The following is a 22,953-nucleotide window of genomic DNA, read 5'->3' on the forward strand; positions in this document are numbered from 1 at the left end:
TGGTCGTTGAAGTCAGGTAGTGCACAGGTTGAGCAGCTTGCTATACAAGCGCTGACATAGACAAGCAGTGGGTGAGGTGTCTACATTCAATGCAGCTTGGCTCTGGACACCCGTTGGCATATGCTCACTTATGGTAGTGCTACGTGTGAATAGGGCTTAACCAAGCGCACTTTTTCCCATGTGGTTTTTTCCCTTGGATATCAAGTGTGAAAGGACACTCTATCCATATAACTTTTGTACTTCTATATTATATGGATGTGACTCACATGCAAGGGTTGACTTGCATTTTGTAATCACACCACATTTTGTGTCTAGCTCTCTCTCTCTCTCTCTCTTCTATGTGAGCTTCTTCTCCCTGCACCCAACCCTAATCTGCAGGAGGCATTGCTATGTGTGAGTGTGTGAGTCTCCCAACAATTGGTATCAGAGCTGGGCTGCACCCTCTGCCCATGCAATTTCTGGCACCGATTTCTTCGAAAACCTTGCGTTTTTCCGTCGCCTACGTCCTTTCGTCGACACTGCAGAATTCCGTTGTTGCAGTCTGTCTGGCAGCCTATTCCATCGCTGCAATCTGTCCGGCAGCCCCCGTCGACATTCGCCGCCCGTCAATGCTCATGCCGCCCAATTTAGCCTCCCAAAGGGGCGGAGCTAGTGGGGAGAGCTCCACTGCTGCCCCGCTCGACAGTGGCGCTCACAGCACGTGAGGCGGCCAAAGCGCAGCTCCGCCCGCTCCCCGTCGACAATCGCAAGTCCGTCTGTCCCCCACCTTCACTCCATCCCAATCACCGGCCTCCAGCAACAGCTCACAACTACCACTTCAGTCGTGTAGAACAACCCGCCGTCACTCACCAACCCCATCTGCATCTAACCCTCAGCAGTGCGTGACCAGGACGTGAGAAACGACCAACAACTCCGAGCGCTGCTCCTCCTTCGAACCATAGCACACACCACTCCATGCTTGCCCGACGAAGATCCCGACCACTGCAGCCATCGCCCACCTCCCATAAATGATCTCGGCTTCTCTGCACCATGTCATCTCAAGTGGGTCACTTGCAGGTATTTTTATTTCAAACAAAAAAAAATAAAATTTGTTGCAGACATTTTGGTGTTCAGGTTCAGAGAATTTTGGGGGTTTGGCAAAATTCCCCTTTGCATGGAAAATTGCAAGAAACACCATAAGTACACTTCTCAATTTGATGCAGAATTGCCAAAAATTGAGCACGCTGCTTTGGTTGGAATTTGGGGGTTTTTCAAAAATTAAGTTCAAAATCAGCAAATTAAGCCTCTTCTAGTTGCAAAAATTTGGGGCTTTTGTGAAAATTGGACAATTGACTGCACATTGAAGCAATTGTAGTGCATAAAAATTGGGGCTTTTCAGTTTGGAGCATGTAATTGGGGATTACAACGGTGATTTGTCACATATGTATACACATTGTGTGTAATTGGACAATTTGGTGCAGGTTTATACTTGCTTCAGGTTGCAGGCAAAAATTTACACAGGACATTTGGTTGCCTAGCAATGCACATTGGTGTTTGGTTTGCCTGAAGCGTATTTTGTCGACATAGCTCAAAATGCTACAGATGTATTTGGTGTGCTCACCCAGGAGGACAGGTTGGATGGATCAAACTACTCCCTCTTGAGTTTCATGATCAGTAATTTGCTAGTAGCCAAATTGATCATGATAAGACTTCACATGTACATCTCACATGCCAATGATACCCTGGTGCCCCTACCAGCCTACATGCTCAATAGAGCCCATTGTGAAGGAGTTCCACCCTCTTGGTCCACTAACATCATCAACCTCATCCTCAAAGCCGGAGATCCACTTGATCCTAATAACTATAGGACGATCATGATGGGCCACACATCGGCCAAACTCTATGGATCGGTGCTAGAGGTGGAGCTCAGTTCATTTGTAGAGAGAGAGGGATGCAGAGCCTCAGGGGGTAGGCAAGCTTTGGGAGGAGCTACTCTACCCTTGACCACATCTTCACCCTCCAAACCATCATCGGCACGACATTAGAGAATTTACTGTTGTTGCTTTGTGGATTTTCGCAAAAGCTTTTGATACTGTACCTTGAGTCTACCTCCTACACCGTCTAGAGGAGATAGGAGTCCCATCTGACATGGTTTGGAGCATCATAGCCCTCTTTGAGTCCGTCATGGGATGAGTGAGAGTCTAAGGAGGTATGTCGCAAGAGATTTCTAGCACTATTAGGTGAAACATGGCTGCCCTCTATCACCCTCTCTTTTTGGCCTCTACATTGATGAGATATTGAGCTTCATTGAAAGGTAAGGTGGGGCTGGTTCCACAATGGGAGGCATACTGATCCCCCTACTAGATGGCATCGTCCTCCTTTCAGATTAAGCCAAAAGGGGCTTGAGAGACATTTGGATGCCTTACAGGAATTTTGCACTTAGCTAGACCTCACTGTTAACCAAAACCAAGGTTAAGGTATTCAATACCTTCCGCCTCTTCACACCCAGATTGTGTTGGGATCAAGCTATTGTTTGTGTGTGTGTGTGTGTGTGAACCACCTCCTAGATAGTGGTAGTGTCTTGTCTGAGTGTGAACCACCTCGTAGAGGGGTATCAAGTAATATCTAGATATTTGTATGTGCCTGACGTAAGTAGTAATGTGATTGGGGAAACCTTTGTAACCTATAAAGGTGCATGTACTTCATTAAAGAAAAAAATCAACAGTCACATCATTGAATTGTGCACTTCACTCTCTTTCTAGCAGTCTTCTCTCTCTAAACTCTCTTTCCATCATTGTCTACTCCATAGCCATGGTTGCCTTCACCTTCAAGCTGCCATAGTTGTAACTCACCACTGTTTTAACATGATATCAGAGCTAGCTCTACACTGATGTGAATTGTAGCTGCCTTGCTACAGTTGCCACCAAATGCTATTCGCTGTGAGTTGGTGTTGTTGGGGGACTCACACACTCACACACAGCAATGCTTCCTGCAGGTTAGGGTTAGGTGCAAGGAGAAGCTCACACAGAAGAGAGAGAGAGAGAGAGAGAGAGAGAGAGAGAGAGAGAGAGAAAGAAAGCAAGAAAGCTGTATTAACGTCTACTAGAGGCCGAACTCGACCTATGAGACAAATCAATGTACAACTGTCAATGTCTTCTGGATGTCCATAAAAAAAAGGACAAAATGAACATGAAATAAAGTATGAAAGTATTGAGCTAGTGGGGGGGTGTGATGGATGGAGCACTACTGCTAGAGGCTCAGTATGCAACCTATATGTGTAGGGTATACAAGAATGCAATGCAAATCTGTCTAGCTCCAACCAGTACCATAATGGGGGTGTAATATGTGATACATAGGTGATGGCGAGGCAAAAATACCTTGGAGCATGATCTCCGGGTGTGAGTGTAAGGTCTTCGTCTGGCTCGGAGGTCCGCAGCGCACTGAAGTGTAACCCCCTCCTGTGTCAGGGTAGGCACTCGGATAGATCTTGGAAGAAATCAGTGAGTTGGAGCTGTCGCCCACCTCTCCCTGTGGTATGAGTCCGTATCAGTCTCTCTCTGTGGCGGTGTGTCTCTAACAAGAACTGGCCAAATCTGCGTTGGTCTGCGGACGCCATGATCTGGCGGAGTGAGGGATGTCCACTGAAGATGGTGGTGTATCTCTCTCTAATGACACTATATGCTCTGTATGTGCATACATAATGTTCCTCACTCTCAACCTCCTTTTGGCATAGTCTGCATATCCTCTCTGCTCTGGGGATCCGTGCTGCCCTACCTGCCTCAATCTCAAGCTGGTGTGATGACACTCTGAGCTGGCCAATCGCCACTTGGGCACTGTGAGGCATGTACACATCCATGTATCTAGGTCTCTGTATGAATCCATCTGCTGAGATACGCATAAACTGATCTCTGTAGTAGTATAGCATCTTCGGCGGTAGAGACTGATTGGGTGTAATCCAAGTCTCTTGAGTGTATCGCTACCATAAATCTTGCCGAAGGACTCTGTTCCTCTCACTGTGAGAGAGCTGAATGTGGGGTGCATGTATATCATACTGGAAAGGTGGCAGGTGATTTATGTCGAGACCATGCTGAGTGAGCCACTGTATCATCTTTGAATACCATGATCTCCTATCTCCACTCTCTGCGAGCGGCCTGGACGCCTCAAAAGCTCTATGTGAGAGTCGATCTGATGTCATATCTCTGATCCTCTATCATAGTTGTCACGGTACGAAAATACGATACGGTACGGTACGATACCGTACGGGAATATTCGGTACGATATGAAATTTTGGGATACGGTACGATAAAATACGGTTTTTATTTTTTACACTTACAAGCTATGGAGCTTCAAGCTTGAATGTGAGGGAAGGTTGGGAGGGGAGGAGTCTACAGTGCTTGAGAAACCAGTACATGGATATGTGTCTCTCCCGGTTGGATCTCCCGATTGTCTCCAAAAAAGAACCTGGATGGGTAATGCAATACCAAAGGTCTCCCAGTGTAGCGTTTATGACTAAGGGACCATCCTTGCACAAATACGAGGAGTGCATCTAGGGTGATAAGTTTAGGGACTTCTCTCTAGATCAAAATGGCCATGTCCAAATGTTCTCCCTTGTGCATAACTTGAGTCTAATTGTCTAGCCTACCTATACCAGGGATCCCCAAGTGATGTAGCAAGATTCTCTCATCCTACCAATCAAGTGTACACTACCAGTCTACCTCGCCAGATTTTTTAGGTCTCTCCACAACCCCATATGGAATACTGAGTGGACACGAAAGTTGCGAAGTATTGCGAGCATTTGGGATCTTCGTACAGCAGGGTTTCTATTTTTTTTTAGCATTTGGAATTTTTTTTTCAAGGAAAAAAAATCTTTTGGGGAAAAAAAAAAAAAAACAAAAAAAAAAACTAACTCGTACCGTACGATATCGTACGAATTCGTACGGTATCGTACCGTACGACTCGTACGTACGAACAGGTTCGTACGCGTACGAGAAACAACCCTGTCCTCTATATGAAGCAGATCGTCTGGAAAGAGGGCCTCTACTAGCATAGGAGGTGCAGCAAACTCCGTACGGACAATGTCATGTGGGACGGAGGGTTTGCTGCGGATCATCCGTGAGAGCATGAGAATCTGAGGCCTCTCTATCTGACACCATGTGGAGGTGGCGAGCCCAGGTGCCCATACTGCTGCAGCATACATCAAAGCAGGGGTGACTAGTGTGTCAAACAACCACCCCTTCGTGCGGGGCTCTTGGAAGTGTGCCTGGTGACACTGTCTCTCTAGCATGGCCAGATCTGCATACCCTCGTGTGAGTCTATCCCTGGCTGCCTGTGCCATAGTAAATCTTCCTGGCGGAGTCGTAAATGTAATCCCTAGGTACACATATGAGTCTACCACCTCTACCTGTCCTCCTGCTAGTGTGAAGATGGCCTGTCGGTCGAACTGGCCCTGAGGTGTGGAAAATCATGGCCTTGGTTTTCCCAAGGTTCACTGTAAGCCCCCTCTGTGTGCAGAAGTCATTGAGCGCATGGAAATGGTGCTGCAGTCCCATCCGCGACTCAGAGACCAGAATAATATCATCTGCATATAGCATAATGTGGACTGTGGTACTTGCGATGTCTACCCTGTCCCCACCACCGTGGCCAATGAAGTCACCCACCTCATCGATGTATAGCCCAAATAGTGTAGGAGAGAGTGGGCATCCTTGCTTCACACCTATGGTGCTAGCAAAAACATCAGATAGCCCCCCGGGGCATCGTATGCGCCCAAGGACCTGCTCATATAAAGCATAGATGCCCCAAATCATCTCTGATGGGATCCCCAATGATTGTAGGCGCTGGAAGAGTCTCTCTCCTGGCACCGTGTCAAATGCTTTGCGGAAATCCACAAAGCAGCAGTATAATCTCTTCTCCCGCGCCCTAGCCTGGTCAATCAGACATCTCAGAGTGAATATATGGTCAATAGTGGAGAAAGCTCGTTGGAATCCAGCCTGCCCTGGTGCTCGCAGTCCCTCCTTCTCTGCATATGAGCTCAACTCTGCCTCGAGCACTGCGTCATAAAGTTTGGCCAATGTATGACCAATCATGATAGTCCTGTAGTTGCTGGGATCTAGCATGTCTCCCGCTTTGTGGAGAGGCACGATGGTGTGCATAGTCCACTCAGCTGGTAGGCCCTCCACTAGTGCCCTATTAAAGAGGTGAGCAACAAAGGGTCCCAGTGTGTCAGCTGCATAAATAAGATGCTCACTCTGTATACCTGTGTGGTCAGCCGATCTCCCATGCTGTAACCGGTGGATAGCTCTCTCTACCATCGAGGAGGTAAAGAAAGTAGAGGTAGGGCGGGACTCCTGTGGCTGTGGTATGGGCGGTTGCTGAGGGATATGGTAGAGGCTCTTTGCATGTGTGCCATGTGTGTGGATCCTCAATTGGGGTACGAGGGCGAGGCTCTCTCATCCTGCGCCATGCAGTGGCTGCATCTCTGCTCATGAGTAGGTGGTATATATCCCAGTACTGTGCCTCCTCATATGCACGCCTCTTACGGCGTGTGAGGGTCCTCATCTGTCGGCTCGCCTGGCTCTGTGTAATGGTCCCTAGTGCTCTCTAGGCACGGAGGTGTCTATATAGCTCTCTGCACTCATCATCATACCACTGATTTTGGGGCATGCTCCCAGATCTATCCAAAATGTGTGGTGATCACAAAATGCAAGTCAACCCTTGCATGTGAGTCACATCCATATAATGTTGTATGGGAAGTGGGCGTGTGTCGTCACCACACACGAGCCTGCCCATTACGTAGTCTATGGATGGCCTTGAGCACCATACCCTTTGTGAAGAAGGTGGAGATAGTGGGGCGGGATCTGATCCTCCAAGCCTATTTGCAGTTCCACCCTAAGAAGAGTCGGTATAATTCATCCTCTTTTTGGGCATAGAACTCTCATTTCTTGTCTTGGGTGAGGCGCTGAGAAATCCGTTGTGCTTGGCGCTTCATGATTCGCCCAATGAGTACCCCATGCTTGAGACGGGAGCATAAGGCTCGGCATTCGTCATCATACCAACAGTTCTGGGGTATCGAACAACGGGGTGGCTTGGCGGTAGACCACTGCATGCAGATGAAAGAAGTGGTGGCAGATGTAAGAACTGCAGATGAAAGAACTGGTGGCAGATGAAAGAAGTGCAGATGAATGAGGTGGTGGCAGATGAAAGAAGTTGAGAGATGCTTATCAATCATGTGGAGAGAGATAGAAAGCATATAGTAACAAAGAAATAATTGAAATCATGATTATATGCCACAATCACTACAAAATCATGCAAAGAAGCTCCAGTAAATTCTGGCAACATGTTTCATCCTCTTAAAGCTTTACCAACACCTTCCTGATTTTCAAGCACTTTTCAGCATAACTTGAAGAGTTTCCACAAGTTTCAAAGCACTGAAACTCAACTCAAATGAGAGTAAGCAAGCACTTTGTATTAGAAAGTGGCTACTATCACCAAGTCTCACCTCCACAAGCCCCGTTCTTGTTCCCGTTACGAATCCTACATCTGTATTTTTTATGCAAGCGGCAGATTGCCCAAATGCACCTGTAGTGCAAATGGTATCCGTATCAAATAGGACTTAAAAACCACCTCTGTCAAGTGGGACAAGTGTGCTTCCCATACTAGCTCCAAAACAGATACGAACCTTCAAGTCTCACCTCACATGCACTTACCCAGAAGATTTGCACAGAAACATTTCCATACTTCCTAAACAATGAGGCTAAGGACAACAGAATTTGCATCAAATGCTTGTACTTTAACAATACCATAAAGCAAGATTAGCAAAAAGGATTACATATACACTACCTTAAAATTGCTGCAATCTGTAATGTCATGATAATATTTGATGTTTGGTTCATATGCAAACTCTCTAATAAAATCCATACTGCCATATACCCAGCCATCCGCTGTCAAGCTGTTGAGCTTTGGAATAATTGTCATCTTTGTCTGGTCACAAACCTGTATTAGACGTCATTATTAGATCACACTAAAGCCATTAGAACTGTCCCCCACAGAAAACTAGACTTGACAGACATTACATGCAACACTGAAAGGTGACGTTTCATGATAGCCAGTTTGAGAAATATTCTGCTTTTAATCGTACACACAACCACTCCAAACAAAACACAAATGTGCCAGTTTATGACCATCTCATATAAAAACCCCCACCCCATATAGCACAAAGCCAACCATGTACATGCAGACAGGGTCCCAGTCCCATGTGCTTTTTGTAACACCAGCGGAAGCTTACACTGCATCCCACTAAAGACAAACCCCACAATATTTAAAGTACAAAGAGAGCCAGGGCCCCTGTGTAGTAACTAAGGATGCAAGTACAGAACTTACAATAAACACTACAATAGCTTATGGAAAAAAATTCAGAACTTGTTTAACACAAACTTACAGAAGATTTCTAGCATTGTCCATGCTGTACTAGCATATTTAGCACTAATTATTAAATTTGACAATAAGTGTCAGGACTGATCCACTAATTAGCCTAGATTTTATAAGGATATTGAGATTAAGAGCTCATTTGACACCAACCAGTTACCCTTAAGGTCACCATTAGCTGCAATAAGTAAGCAAATGACATTAAGAGCTTACTTAACACTAGTTATGCAAATTCTCAGCATGGATGATGACTTTAAGAGCTTGATTAACACTAGCTATGCAAATTCTCAACATGGATGATGACATTAATAGCTTGATTGACAAACGCTATAGGAGGCAAGCTCGGGGTACAGTATCAAAAGCTTTGCAAAAACCCACAAAGCAACAGTAAATCCTCTGATGTTTTGCTCTACCCTCAATGATGGCATGGAGGGTGAAGATATGGTCAACTGTAGAGTAGCTCCTCGAAAGCCTTCCTGTCTGAGGCTCTACATCCCTGTCACTTTGTGAATGAACTAAGCCCCGCGTCTAGCATTGATCCATAGAGTTTGGCCAATGTGTGGCCAATCATGATTGTCCTATAACTATTAGGATCAAGTGGATCTAGAGAGAGAAAGAAAGAAAGAAAGTTATATTAAACGTCTTCAAAAGACCCAATGGGTCTATGAGACCAAAGTTGATACAATAGTGTCCATGTAATCTCATCATGGTAGAAAAGAAAACAAAGACTAGAGCTATGAGAGCTGGGAATGTCAAATCCAAGCCATATGATACAAAGTGGGACCGTCATCATCATACAACCTATGGAGCTAACCCCCCAATAGGAGGAGGGGGTCATCAAGGATATCGAGCATGGGGTTAGCCTGTAGAAGGCTCTGCACATCCATCCGGGAGTGGGAAGGTGGCTCTATGCTTCTCCAAGATCTCCTCAAGCTGGGGCTGTATATGTCAAGATATCTGGCCCTCAGTATGAAACTGTCACATGCATGCACATGTACATGCTAATCCCTGAAGGGCAACAGATAAAGGCCAGATTCAGGACCAGATTTAGGAGCTTCAGCAGCTATTATTGGCAGGGAAGGCATTGGGATGGACCAGGAAGCTGTCAGACAGCAAATAAAGAAGATGTTCTGGTGTCGACTGTAGCAAATGATTGTTTTATGTCCAGGGAACGCCAGTTCACTAATCCTTCATAGGCCTATAAGAAGCAAGTGCTTGGCTCACAGTTGGTTCTCTCACCTTTTGGGGTCTTAGGTCATAGACTAGGGTTTAGACTAGGAATTGCTGCCTTTTCAAGGGCAGCCTATGGCTTGCCAGATTTGTACTTTTTTTTGTATATTATGAATATACTGAAAACTCAGCTCTCTCTCTCTCTCCTCTCCAACTTCTATTTCTGTTTTGCATCTACATGTTCCGTCTTGTGACAGTGGTGTCAAAGCAAGTCTTCTTTCTCTTTTTTAAGACGAAGGCAATTCTGGAGAACCCACGGACAGCATTTTGGCATTATTTTGGGTTGTGTTCCCTTGCTCTGCTATGAGAAGGGTAACCACAAAGCAATTTGAAGCAGTTGGGTATTGGTGATACAGTCATCATGGGCTCTTGCAGTTGGCCAGCAGCAAAAGGATAACAAAAGAAATGTGCACAGCATTTAATGCTGAAAATGGCATAATCTTGTCCACAAAAACAGTCCGCAGCAGTATAAATGACCAACCAGCAGCTTAAGTGCATATAAAAGCAAACGCATCAGCCACAACATAAATCATTCTCATCAAATCAGTCTACAGGCAGTGATGTGTGCCTAGAGCCTTTGGCCTTGTGCATACATTCAACAAAGCAGCACTTTATTGTGCTATAGCCCCAAGGCCTCCGCGAAGAGCTTCTTCAGCATTCAGCCAGCATATGTGCATCCCTCAGTTCTGGGTTTGCATAGTGGTCATTGAAGAGCTATTCAAGGGAGCTTGGACAGCATATGGTTCAACCTGCGTTCGGTCTACTTCATGCTTGGGTTGGGCAGTCCTCAGTCATCTTTCATACTCATTGTACAAAGTTCTCCAAAGAAATATAAGCAATTGTCAGAATATGCAGCGGAGATGAAGACAAGATCTGAAAACACAAGAGCAAGTGCACTGCAGAAAAACACAGCAATAGAGAGGGGGAGAGAGAGAGAGAGAGAGAGAGAGAGAGAGAGAGAGAGGCGTGTAACTCTGCTATATACACTAGGAAATCCCGAAATATACTGAATACAAAGTGTGGGGGCTAGGGGGCATTTTATACGGCCCCTATGATCTAGGCGGCCAGTAGAAAACCAGCCGACAGCCCTCTGTAGGTCACCCGACTGCTGCAACATCAGTCGGCCAGCATACAGACCAAGTCGGCCAGCTACAGAGAGGGGCGGGGAGCAACAGGAGCAGTCGGCCACCACACCTGGATCAGCCAAGAGCCACAGGTCTGCCTCCCACACCAGAATAAAATGGGGAAAAATATGGAGTGTGGGGAAAAATGAGAAAACACCTAATCGGGCGAGCACAGTCACAACAAAGGCCCTGGTGTAAATGGTGTAAATATATAGACAGGAGATGACTGCTAACACCCCCTCTCAGCTCCTCGATGTGGAACCAACCCCAGTGAGCTGGAGTGCCACCAGAGCATAGCCTGAGATAGAGACTTCGTGAAGAGGTCCACCGCACTGTCCTCCGTCGAACAGAACTCTAGCAAGATGTCATCAGCAACGATCTTTTCACGAACAAAATGCCTCTGGATGACTGTGGGTTCCTCCAGTGGAAACCCAATCTCGCCAAGGAACCTCTGCAACCTCACCACCTTACTCTCCTTCTCTTCATCAATCTTCCTCGTGCGCATAGCCGTGTAAGAGACCCCCGTCCACCCCTCACATGGGCCCACATTCGCAATCGCGTCACCATCTTCTTCCATTGCTCCTTTTGGAGTACATTGAAGACAAGATTGCATTCAATAATGGTGCGAGCAATCTCAATCTCCGCAAGGCGTTGCCGCTCCTTAAGGAATGCAACCGAACCTCTCACACTACCCGTGACTTGGTGGAGAGAGGGTTGCTACCCCTTCACGCTCCACCACCCTTTGCCTTTTGCCCGGTGCGGAGGCGGACCGTGAATCCGTGGAAGTGGCAGTGGAGGAAACACCAATGAAAGAGCCGGTGGCCGCTTCATCATGTGCCGATGGTGGTGCTAGTGGTGGTGTCGGTGCGTTTGTTGATGATGCTCCTCTACTTGAATTTGAGCCGCCGCTCATCTTCCACGAAATGTCATCGGCAATGCTTTGCGGAATCTCCTTGCATGGGGCAACTTGTCCCCCAATCTTTGAAAGGTGCTAGAGAAGCCTTGTTGCACCACTGGTGTATGACTTGCCGCAATATCGGCATGTCCAATGATGGGAGTTGGACTTCTTGGTGTCCTTCTCCACATTGAGGCAATGCAAATCAAAAGCCTCATGCTTCTCCCGAGGCATGATGGATAAGAGAAGGGCTAAAGCGTGGAGTAGAGGAGAGAGCGTAGAGAAGATGAACTATGGGAAGAGCTTGGAGGAAGAGAACTTGGAGTAGAGGCTCAAGTGGGATGGAAGGAGCTTGGAGGAGGGTGGAGGAGGGTGGAGGAGAGGCTTGCCGCTTGGAGTAGAGGCTTGGAGTAGATGGAGGGTGGTGGAGGAGAGGCTTGGAGTAGATGGAGGAGAGGCTTGGTCCTTGAGGCTTTTATAGAAGGACTCAGGAGAGATGAAAGGAAAACAGTCAAAAAAACGGGCAAAAAACGGTCAAAAAAAACGAACAAAAAAACGGCTACTTCCAACGGGCAAAAACAGATAAAAATTGTACCTGATCGTACGGTGCCGTACGGTACGAATCGTACGTACGATCCGATCCGTACGACGTACGAAACTAAGCCTGACAAGAACTACCAACATCTGTACTGGAAAATTCCTACCAACTGCTGCCAACAACTCGCAAGCCATCCACCATCTGGTCCGGGAAAGCCTGCACCTGTAGCGTATTCACACTTAAGTGGCCATTACCAGACTGCCACTCATCACAAAACAAAGGACCTGGGAGAGAGAGTGCTGAAAGTTTGTAAACTCCATTCTCCACTCCGCCTTCCCAAACTACCTGGCATGTTGCCTTGTCCCGGAGAGCAACAAAATGCTCATCAAACTCCACCCGTATGCCAGTCTTGCAAACCTGATGCACTAACAACAGATGAAAACCAAGTGATGGAACATACAACACTTGGGAGGAATGCTTCCCCCCTTTGCCATCGGGAACTATCTCCATCCTGCTCTCACTATGAACTGGGATAGTGGATGTATCCCCAATAAGAATGTGACCAAAATACCTGCAGAGATCCTGTAAAGCCGAACGTGAAGGAGTTATGTGCCTGGAAGCACCACTGTCGAGAATCCACTCCCGAGTATCCGCAGCGGAGAGTCCTCCAACCTCCTCCCTGCACGAAGAAAATGAGACATCGGTGTCCATCACCTCTTCACGGTTGCTGTTGAGGATTCTGCACCCTTCTCGTGCTCCGCTTGGGACACTGCCTCCAACAGTGGCCTTTCTCACCACAATCATTACAGGTCCTCTCTGCCTTCAGTTTCTTGCAGTCTAAGTCGGACTTCTTCTCAGAAGACTTCTCCGATGAAGCCTTCCCTTTGCCCTTGTTGTTATTCCAGCCTTTCGACCATTGGCCAGTTAAGGCCTCCGAACCTCCGCCCTGTAGAGGGTTCATGAATCTTTCCTCCTGGTCCAAGACCATGGACACAAGCTCCTCCCATGTGATGGTGTTGAGCCTGTCACTAGTAATCAACGAAGAGTTTAAATGTTGAGTACTGAGAGGGCAAATGTGACAACAACGTTATGGCCATATCCTCCGATGATATCTCTTTCCCAGCCTGGAGAACTTCTTGCTAAAGAGCAGGCAGCTTGTTGATGTGCTCCCGCATCGTTAACGACTTCGCAGGATTCATCACCCGCATCTTCCAAGGAGATCCTCTTCACAGGCGATACCCTGTTATATAGAGAAGCCAAATGCTGCCATATACCTCTGGCCAGCGTCATATGCTTGATATGATTGATTACCTGTGGTACACGATCCCATAACTGTGCTTGTGCCTCACGTTCCTTCCGAATAGAGGGTAACTCCCCTTCCTCTAACTCCGACCGTGGAACCCCAACAACAATGAAATCAGCAAGGTCGTAAGACTCCAAAACAGATTCCATCATTAACTTCCATATGCCATAGTTGTTCCCGTCCAACTGACGGTCCACCGGGAACGTGGGAGTGTCGAGATCTTCACATGCTTCTCAGCCATCTCAAGTAAATCTGCCATTGTGGGGGTGTAACTAAAAAAGGGTGGGTGGGTGGGAAAAATGAAGAACTAAACTTGCAAGTGGCTGTCCAGCAAATCAGCCCGTCTTCCTCTTGCTTCTCCTCTTCCCGTCCGGTCCAAAACAATCCACCAATCAGCAACAAAACAACCCCTCTTGCTCACACAGTTCCCAAGATCTTCCAAGAGCCTACAGCTCTGATACCATGTCAGAATATGCAGCAGAGATGAAAACAAGATCTGAAAACACAAGAGCAAGTGCACTGCAGAAAAACACAGCAATAGAGAGGGAGAGAGAGAGGCGTGTAACTCTGCTATATACACTAGGAAATCCCGAAATACTGAATACAAAGTGTGTGGGGGCTAGGGGCCATTTTATATGGCCCCTATGATCCAGTCAGCCAGTAGAAAACCAGCCGACAACCCTCTATAGGTCACCCAACTGCTGCAACATCAGTCGGCCAGCATACAAACCAAGTCAGCCAGCTACCCTATAGAGGCCAAAGAAGAAGAAGCGGCCAAAGGAAAAAAAAGCTGAGGAGGCGGCTAAAAAAGCCAAGGAAGCAGCTGAAAAGCCAAAAGAGCTCTTAGAATTGGAAAGACTGCTCCTCGTCAAGGAGCAACAAACGCAAAAAGAAGATGCCAAAAAGGCGAAAGAACGATGGGCCAAAGAAGCTCGACGTGTGAGGATGAACGTAGGGCCAAGGATGCCAAACGCAAGGCTGAAGAAGACCAAAGACAGGCTGACCAAGCAACCCGAGAAAGGCTTGAACATGAAGCTACGCAACTTCAGAACCAATAGTTGATAGCCACTATGTAGGCAAGCATGCTGTCTCTTCTTCCTACATTGGCGCACCAAGGACCGAGTTCCTCCATCACCCCAACCACCACCGTCATACGAGCTCAACCGAACTTTAGTACGTATGATGGTAAGCGTGATCATGCTACAGTCATGCAATTCATTCATCAATTTGTAGCATATTTTCCATTAGTTGCTGAATTTCAGCTCAACTTTGGGATGGGGGAGTTTCCTCGTTCACTGCATCATCCACAATTGCCTCGTCAATATCTTGATATGTGGACTGAAATTCAAGCTAATTTTCGGCGGCAATGGGCACAAACAAGACTTCTGAGAGAGTGATTATCCCACCATTTACAGCAGTGAGAACAACCTTACCAACTCCTTTTACTGGATACAATGTGTTGTTTGCACATGTGACTGAGCCTCTTAAGGGGCAGACTCAAGTGAGGAAAATAAATCACGCTTAGAAGTAATGTGCTTGCTAGCACCACTATCAAAGTACCATACATGTTACATCAAAATTCGTATCACCATCCAAAGTACTTGTACTATGTTGTTGTGCTAGCAAGACAAGGTGTCACGTGCATGCCAATGCCATGGCTAATCTTCTGCATGAACTGGCTTAATCCCTGATTAGTACAACAATAAAGATAAGCATTTAGATCATCATCAATAGCAGAAGCATCAGAACCATTACTATTACCATCAACATCATTAGTAGAACTATCAGTATCAGCATCAGAAGCATCGTCATCATCTGTCACATGCACTCTACACTGTAGTGCATGGTGACAAGATGGCTCATCATCAGTGCGACATTGTACAGTATTAGAGCCCTTAAGGATGTCGTTCGTCGTGACCCCATTGTAATCCTCAATCCAAGATATGTCAAGCACGAGCTACGTAGGTCATTCCTCAGTTTTAGTGAGCCAATCAGTCAGTCAAAGTCCCTTAACCCACTTGGAGAAAATCATTCATGCATATAGATGTCATAGAAGCCTTAGTGTTTGCATCAAGACATGTGTGTATTTTTGCATAGCATTCATCACATATGCATTTAGGCCATCTAGACCATTGCAGAAGCCTCAGAATATTATATGGTAATTTTTTCATATTTTATAGAACGGCCATAGCCCGCTAGCCTGGCACATCTAGCGTGCTAGATGTAGCGAGGCCATCGAGGGTAGCCACAATCCGCCAGCTGAGACCATCAGGAGCATATGGCTCGACATCATTTACGCCCTCTGCGGTTGGTGGAGGAAGTTGCAGGGAGGTTTTGACCGCATGCGGAAGCAGCGGGAAGCCTTCTTGAGACTTTGGAGGCCTGGCCCTTTCCTCACAGATAGAGGCGGTGACCCCATTTGGCACTACAGACCGCCTATGTGGTTGTTTCCCCGCCCCCCCCCCCCCCCCCCCCCCCCCGCCCCCTTATGAGATAGCCTTCTCCTCAAAGAGCGGCCAGCCGGAGGAGAAGCATCTCTCCCCCTTATGATCACTTGTTTCCCGCCCTTATATGAGGCGAGTTTGTATTTAGCCCTTCGTGGTTGTACTTAGCCCTTTGTGGCTATTTTCTCTTTAACTAATTGAAGGATCTTTTTCTTGGAAAAAAAAATAAAAATAAAAAATAAACTAGTCTTTTTATAGGCTCCCTAAATACCCCTATATATAGTCAGCCTGCAGCTAGTGGCCGACAAAAGACAAGCACATAATGAAATATAATGCCAAACTACCTCGTAATGTCCTCCAGCTCCTTTTGACTACCTTGGGTAAAATACCTAGATTTAAACTAGGTTGTTCACTGCCCTAAAAAATTCCCAATTGCAGCCTAAAACTAGAGTTTAAGCATGTCCACATGCTATGCATGTGACATCCCCTCTTGCTAAGCTTGATGATGGGAATCCAACTTATCTTGGATGACCAATATCATTTCCCTAACTGCATGTGGACTCCATCCTCAGCATCCTGCTAATTTGAGGCACTCTTGACCACTTGGATCTTGTCTTGAAACCCTTTTGCCACAACCTTGAATTGCTCCAATCTCTAATGCTCTATTCTGCGTTGAGAAACGTGCACCTGTACTTCTTGTCCCCTCCTTGGACAGAAGACCTATACCTTTCTTAAGCTAAGAGCTTGATCCCCCCTTGAAAACAAGCAACACCCTTTGTTCCTCCGCTCATCCTTGTACCATGGCGGGCGGAATGAGCATCTAGGGACTTCCTACCCCATGTTCCCCACATGGGGGCTCTATTTCCCATGGCCGCCCTCATTCTAAGCCCACAAGAATACTTGATGTTGAAGAACCACCTAGCTTCGTTTTTCTATCTGGACCAAAAGCAACTACTTTTGTACTGTAGGGATCATGGGCTTCATACCCCATGATCCCCACCTAGGGGCTCTTCACCCAGGGCTGCCCTCATTTTGACTCCACCGCGATACTTGATGTTGAAGAACCACTTGGATGTGTTTTCCTGTCTGGACCAAAACAGCTAACTTTGTATTCTGCATTTTCTAATCATGCACCAATTCAGCACCTTTCGGATCATCCATGCCACCACTGGGGGCTACTCAAGAAATATGTAAAGACTCCTGTCCATGAGGGCAAGGACTCTATCTTTGAAAAATCAATATCAGAAACCGATGAGTAAATCGCAATAGTTACTCTCGCATCTTTCCTTTTAGTCCTGGCAGAAAGGCTCTCGTTGAAAAACATGCTAGGCAGCCAAGCACACTGGGTAAACTCTGGGGGAAAGGGTCTCTACTGACCGGGCTCATGTGGATACGCAGCATCTACAGGGTGTATCGTCTGTGCTTAGCTGATTGAATGATATTGCAAAACTCTGCATTTGAATAACCACTAATCAGGCCCTAATACATGCTTACAATTGGTGCCTAAACTGCTTGACCGGCCCTTAACTAAGCTCAAATTAGATACTTAACCCCTGCCTTAAGGTCAGCTTGATTAATGCCATAGAATCTACCCTCTACTCTACCTTGGGATTGGTAATAGCTGAGTAAAAGGAGCTGATTCTCAAGAGGGGGGCATGCAGTTTTCACAGGATGCTTCTGGCACACAGCATATAGCAACTCTCTAAGACAGCAGTTGAGAAGACATACCAAAGAGGAGGCGCAACTCTTTTGATTTCCCCATGGAGCTTTATCATGAGGTCTGCTAACCAACTCCGAAAGGTTTCCATGGCTAAGCGTAGCAAGCGACTGTGGCTCTCCTTGTTGAACGCTGGGCGGTACAGCAATGGCACGTACAACTTGGTAGATAGCCATGAATATACCACTCCGTAAAGATTACTTATATAATGCAACTAGCTTTAGGAGGCTATTAAAATGTTCTATAGTATAGCTCTTTTCTTTTCTTTTCGGGAAATGTAAATATACACTATATAGTTCTTTTCTTTTCTTTTGGGAAATGTAAATATATTTATATTAGTATACTATCCAACCACAAACCATATATACAACAGTCCACCTTTTTTACATATGCCCCAGGTCTAGCTCAGATCTCACCAAAACAACAAAAGACTAGTATAGCTCTTCACTATTTAACATCCCACCTCTCAATGATCAATCCCATCTAATATGATAACCCAGTTGCAAACTAGCTACCAGCAAAGGCTCAGTGGTGAAACCCTTGGGGGTCTGCTCCGCAATAGCCTCCTTCTGGTTCCATATCTTCACATCGAGACTCTGTCCAACTGGATTCTCTATCAATGCCATGAAGGTGTGTATTGGTTGTTTCTCCTTCAAATACCACCTCTGTGTGTTAGGCCCAAACTTTGGCAATCCAGCTTTCCTATTATTGTTTGTCACACTAAGTCCTTCAAATCTTTCACTGCATATACCTTCCACAAGCCATGAATTTGTTAGGTTCCCCTAGTATGTGCAACTATCCCATCATCTTCTTGTGAGTGGCTCATCCTATTCCAATTTGTAATGGCTACCAGCTCCACAAATGTGCTATCATTCATCTTATTCACATAGTATACAAACCAGTAGTAGTGCACACAGCTATACATCAACTTAACAGCATCTAATCCCTGTCTTGAGCCCTTCTAGAATATCAGACAATTCCTAGAGATCCAAATTTCCCACAAACAAGTATACCTAACCAGGTTGAACACCACATCAACTGCCCCTTCTGATCCAGTCAATTTTCCCATTAACCAGTCCCCCCAAGAACCCCTTAGACCTATGTTAGCAAACACCCACTTATCTATCTTGCTCCACAGCCCCCTGATGCCCCAAAAAGCATGTTTACCATCCTCTATTAAAAGCATGTTTACCATCCTCTATCTTCCCCCTGCTGATCCACACCGAAGGAGAAACCCCTGAGGTAAAGTTTCTGTGTACCAACTTCTAGCCAAGAGGAAGAGACCACATGCATACTCTCCACAAAAAGGTTTGGACTTTCAAAGGTATTCTCAGACCCCATAGCAATTTCCACCTCTTCTTCTAAGTACCTATGCTCCACCTTACCCTCCAAATTCTATTATAATAGGCAACATTCAACTCACTCTTTTTATCATCTCCTCATACAAGCAGCCTCACCAACTTGGCCCCATTTATCCATACCTAATCCTTCAACCAACATGCCTCATTAAAGGCTGTAGAATTCTAGCCCCTCCCCACCTCCTCTAGAGCTTGCCTTGCCACCTCCAAGTCCCTTTGATGTATCCCAAGCTCATTCATTACTTGCCCCAAATCCTTCCACCCCACTATACTTGTCAATAAAATAGTTCTATTTTCACAAGCCATAGCTCAGAGTATTGAAAGAGCCATAATTTCATACGAATAATCTGTCTAAAAACATACACAAAAGCATTTCTATGTGACCTACATAGGTCCCCCTCAACATTTTTTTCCCTACATAGGTCCCCCTCAACATTTTTTACATAATTAATTAATTAATGATGGGAAGCCAGACCTTAGGATTTAAAAAAATGAACTGCACAAACCTTAGTTGTTATGGGAATATATTTTAAGCCCTCTTAAAAATATTATTCTACCCTCTTAGATAATTCGAAGATGTTTGGATTATATTTGCGTCAAACTAAATCATGTTAATATCATGGGTGATACCATTATAAATATTATTACATTTGGTGTATATTGACGTATGGTTGGGGTCTCCAATGTTTATTTCAGTTAGTTTGTATAGAAGGGTGATTCCTAGGTTACTTACACCTGGCAAACATGTGTGTGGTTATGGTTTGTATACTTATGAAATATTTGTTTTACCAATTTATTGTTGGTTATTTTATAGGCAAAGAGGATTCCAAAGATTGAGGAGAATTCACACATAGTTATTATTTGGCACACATTTTTGTAAACCAGCTTTGTATATACATGTGCTAGCTTGTGCACATTTTAATTTATTTTGAAAAGCCTTGTTTTATCAAGCTTAGACTTGAACTTTAAGATTTTGTAAAGCATGATATGCTTTAACCCTAGCCTCAATTTATGGACACTCTATTTTGAGCATAAGAGAGTGTTGTGCAAGAAAATAACTTTTTTGTATTTTTGGAGGCTACGGCCTATTTTGGAATAAAGTATTACGTAAATACTCATGTGTGGGAAGAGGCCACACCCATGAGGGGGGATGATTGCACCCAATATTGGAGTCGTGATTTGTGAGTTAAGTATTAATTATTTTTCGCTCAAATATTGAATATGTTGAACATGTGGTATTTGATAAGTTATTTGGTTTAATTTAATCAATTTCATGCAAGTCTCTTTTTACTCTATTTTCCTAGAATTAGATCCATGTCATTAGTGCAGTGGCAATGGGGCGATTAAACTGATACGTGGGTAGTGGTAGTTCAAAGGGTGTGGAAAGTTGTTGTTTTTTTCATGTCGAAGGCTCTAGACTATAGCCCCTGAGAGAGAGAGATCAGTGTTTTTAAAAAGGGCCTCAATTTTATTCAATGGGTAGGGTCTATAGCCCCTGAGAGAGAGAGAGAGATTAGACGGCTACCACAATGCTACGTGCGGTAGAGAGATGTGAGCGATCTTATTGCTTTAAAAAATACAAAATAAACCTTTAAGTGATTAAGGTTACCGGGCAAGATGTAACCTTAGACATATTCATTAATTAATTAGTGCTAGCTTGTAGGCAACAATTAATTAATGAATTTGTCCACTAGCCTAAATAGGGTCCTTGATTTTGATTCATTTTAAAAATATACAAATCATTTATTGTATTATAAATTTAGCACTTATCTACTCTTTATTAAACACTGCAACTTACTCCCTCTCCACATGGCCAAACATGAGGGAGAAAAGGGGCCACGAAGAGGAGAATTTTTGGATTTTTGGATTTTTGGATTTTTTAAATTTCAAATGAAGGTATAATTTTCCATGGTTGGGTCACGCTTGGGAAAGTAATTTTTGCTGTATGGCTTGGCTACACCAACACGCATGTCACCTAGTTGTAAATTATTAGTCTCACAAAAAAAAAAAAAAAATCCACTCTCTCTTTTTCATCAAGGCAAAGCGAGGAAAAAATAGCATTCTTTATAGTGTATTTTTACCTGAACATGAAAAAAGGCCAAATTATTAATTATTATGTACGAATTATAAAACGGCATTAGTGTATAGTGAAAAGGGGTTAAGTTATCTTGGTTGGAAAAAATGAGAGAGAGAGAGAGAGAGAGAGAGTATTAAGCAACCTCATCTTGCACACAAAGAGGAGAGGTATTGAGTTGCCGTCTTTTTTTTGGGCAAGAATTGGTACTAAAATTACATGTCATCACTTCCCTCTCTATGGAATGGGTAGATCACCTCCTTTTTGGAAGGTATGGAATCACCTTGTTGAGAGAGAGTATTGAACCACTAAGCTTTCTATCGCTTTAGTGGGAAATGATATAAACTTATATACAATAATTTTCTTTTTGTTTGTCCCATGCATAACAGTCGTTAATTTGGATTGTACACATCTTGCTAAGCTACACAACATTTGGATTATACACATCTTGTTAGGCTACACTTGGATTATACACATCTTGTTACACTACAGAACACACGATTTATCTCAGATTGGCTATTTAAACAAATTTGTAGTGTATTAATTAGTAGGGGCATCAAATTTGTAGTGTATTAATTAGTAGGGGCATCAAATTTTTTTAAAAGGTTATACCTTAGGGAAAAAAAGTTGGAATGAAGGTTAACCTTTATGTAAGTCACATTATAAATAACGTACACAAAGAAAAAGTGAAAAAGTAATTAAAGAGCACAAAGCTACACAAATTGTAAAAGAAAGAGATGCCCTACAGAGAAACCATCAGAATATGTATATTTAGATGTCTATATATGGGGAAGTTTTTGGCCTAGGAAGGTCACTCTCTTCCTTTGGCAGCTTGTTACCCATAGGAGCCTTCCTTGGTTAGCAATGAGTAAACTTGTGTCTCTTGCTGCAAATGTGGTATTTACTAGGAGTTTCAATGTCATTGCCTTTGGGATGGCCCTAAAGCACACCACGTTTGGTAGTAAATCCTTTGTCTCTTTACAACAAAATTATCCAGTCAGGCTTGGTAGCAGATCCTTTGTCTCTTTATAGCAAAATTATATGAGCAATTACTTGGGGGCCATTGTGTGGGTCACGAAGATAGGCTAGCCCTCCTTTATAAAACAAGGATACTGATGACATCGCACTCTAGCTCACACATTTCAGGAGCACTGCCATCATAGTATCTATGGTCGCCCCCCTGTTGGAACCTTGACACCCATTATAATAACCAGAGGTGGGAGATCATTGGCAGCATTACGGCCTGTCTGGCAAGCACACTGGACATCATCCACACCTTGTATATGGACAACGGTTGATAGAGAAGACTTAAACTGCATGAGGCAATGCCGCACAACCTGGACTTCACGTGGCCTTCCCACGAATTTGGAGTAGTGGTCACACTAGGAGGGATGGAGACATCACTTGGCACTACATCCCCTAGTGTGGGAGCTTTTCTTTTTTGCCTCTATGGATGGTTGTAGCCCCCTCTTGGTGGGTGGATGACGTCTTTTATTAACTAATAGAAGGATCAAGGATCTTTTTTCTAAGAAAAAAAAATTAAGGAAGAAAGAAGTAACAAAACGAATGGTGTTTTCAAAGAAGTAACAAAATGAATGGCATTTTCAAAGAGATCAAAGACTCGTTCACATCTTAGCACAATGAGTCGTTTATACTAGCATTGAGGAGGAAAGAGTTTCCAAACTCAACTGTAAGATTGATATATGTTTCAATACAAAGAAGGCCTAAGAGAGAAACATTCAACAATATCAATGTTAATGATAAGATGCAATTTTTTATCATATAAACTATTTAAAGTCTAGCATCTTTTGATACCTTTTGACTTGGTGCTATTATTGTGCCACAAATTATGAGTAGTTTTTTGTATGGA

General features: G+C 44.5%; 1 protein-coding gene across 5 annotated transcripts in view; it reads right to left on the bottom strand.

The window, feature by feature from the left end:
- The window catches only part of LOC147625282 (pentatricopeptide repeat-containing protein At3g03580-like), a 57,023-nt gene extending 39,164 nt beyond the window's left edge, over positions 1–17,859 (bottom strand). For 2 of the 5 annotated variants that reach the window (XM_086818601.1, XM_086818600.1), the window contains exons 1-2: positions 17,663–17,859; positions 7,816–7,968 (exon numbers count right to left, since the gene is read on the bottom strand). In XM_086818601.1, coding sequence (XP_086674727.1) covers positions 7,816–7,968; positions 17,663–17,827 — 318 coding nt within the window. In that variant the 5' untranslated portion in view covers positions 17,828–17,859. The remainder of the gene's footprint in view (positions 1–7,815; positions 7,969–17,662) is intronic. The other 3 variants (XM_086818603.1, XM_086818602.1, XM_086818604.1) reach the window with 2 other exon arrangements.
- Positions 17,860–22,953: the final 5,094 nt, after the last annotated feature.

Source organism: Cibotium barometz, chromosome 24 (genome assembly GCF_041138505.1).
Source record: "Cibotium barometz isolate CiBa-2024 chromosome 24, ASM4113850v1, whole genome shotgun sequence".
Classification (NCBI taxonomy): domain Eukaryota; kingdom Viridiplantae; phylum Streptophyta; class Polypodiopsida; order Cyatheales; family Cibotiaceae; genus Cibotium; species Cibotium barometz.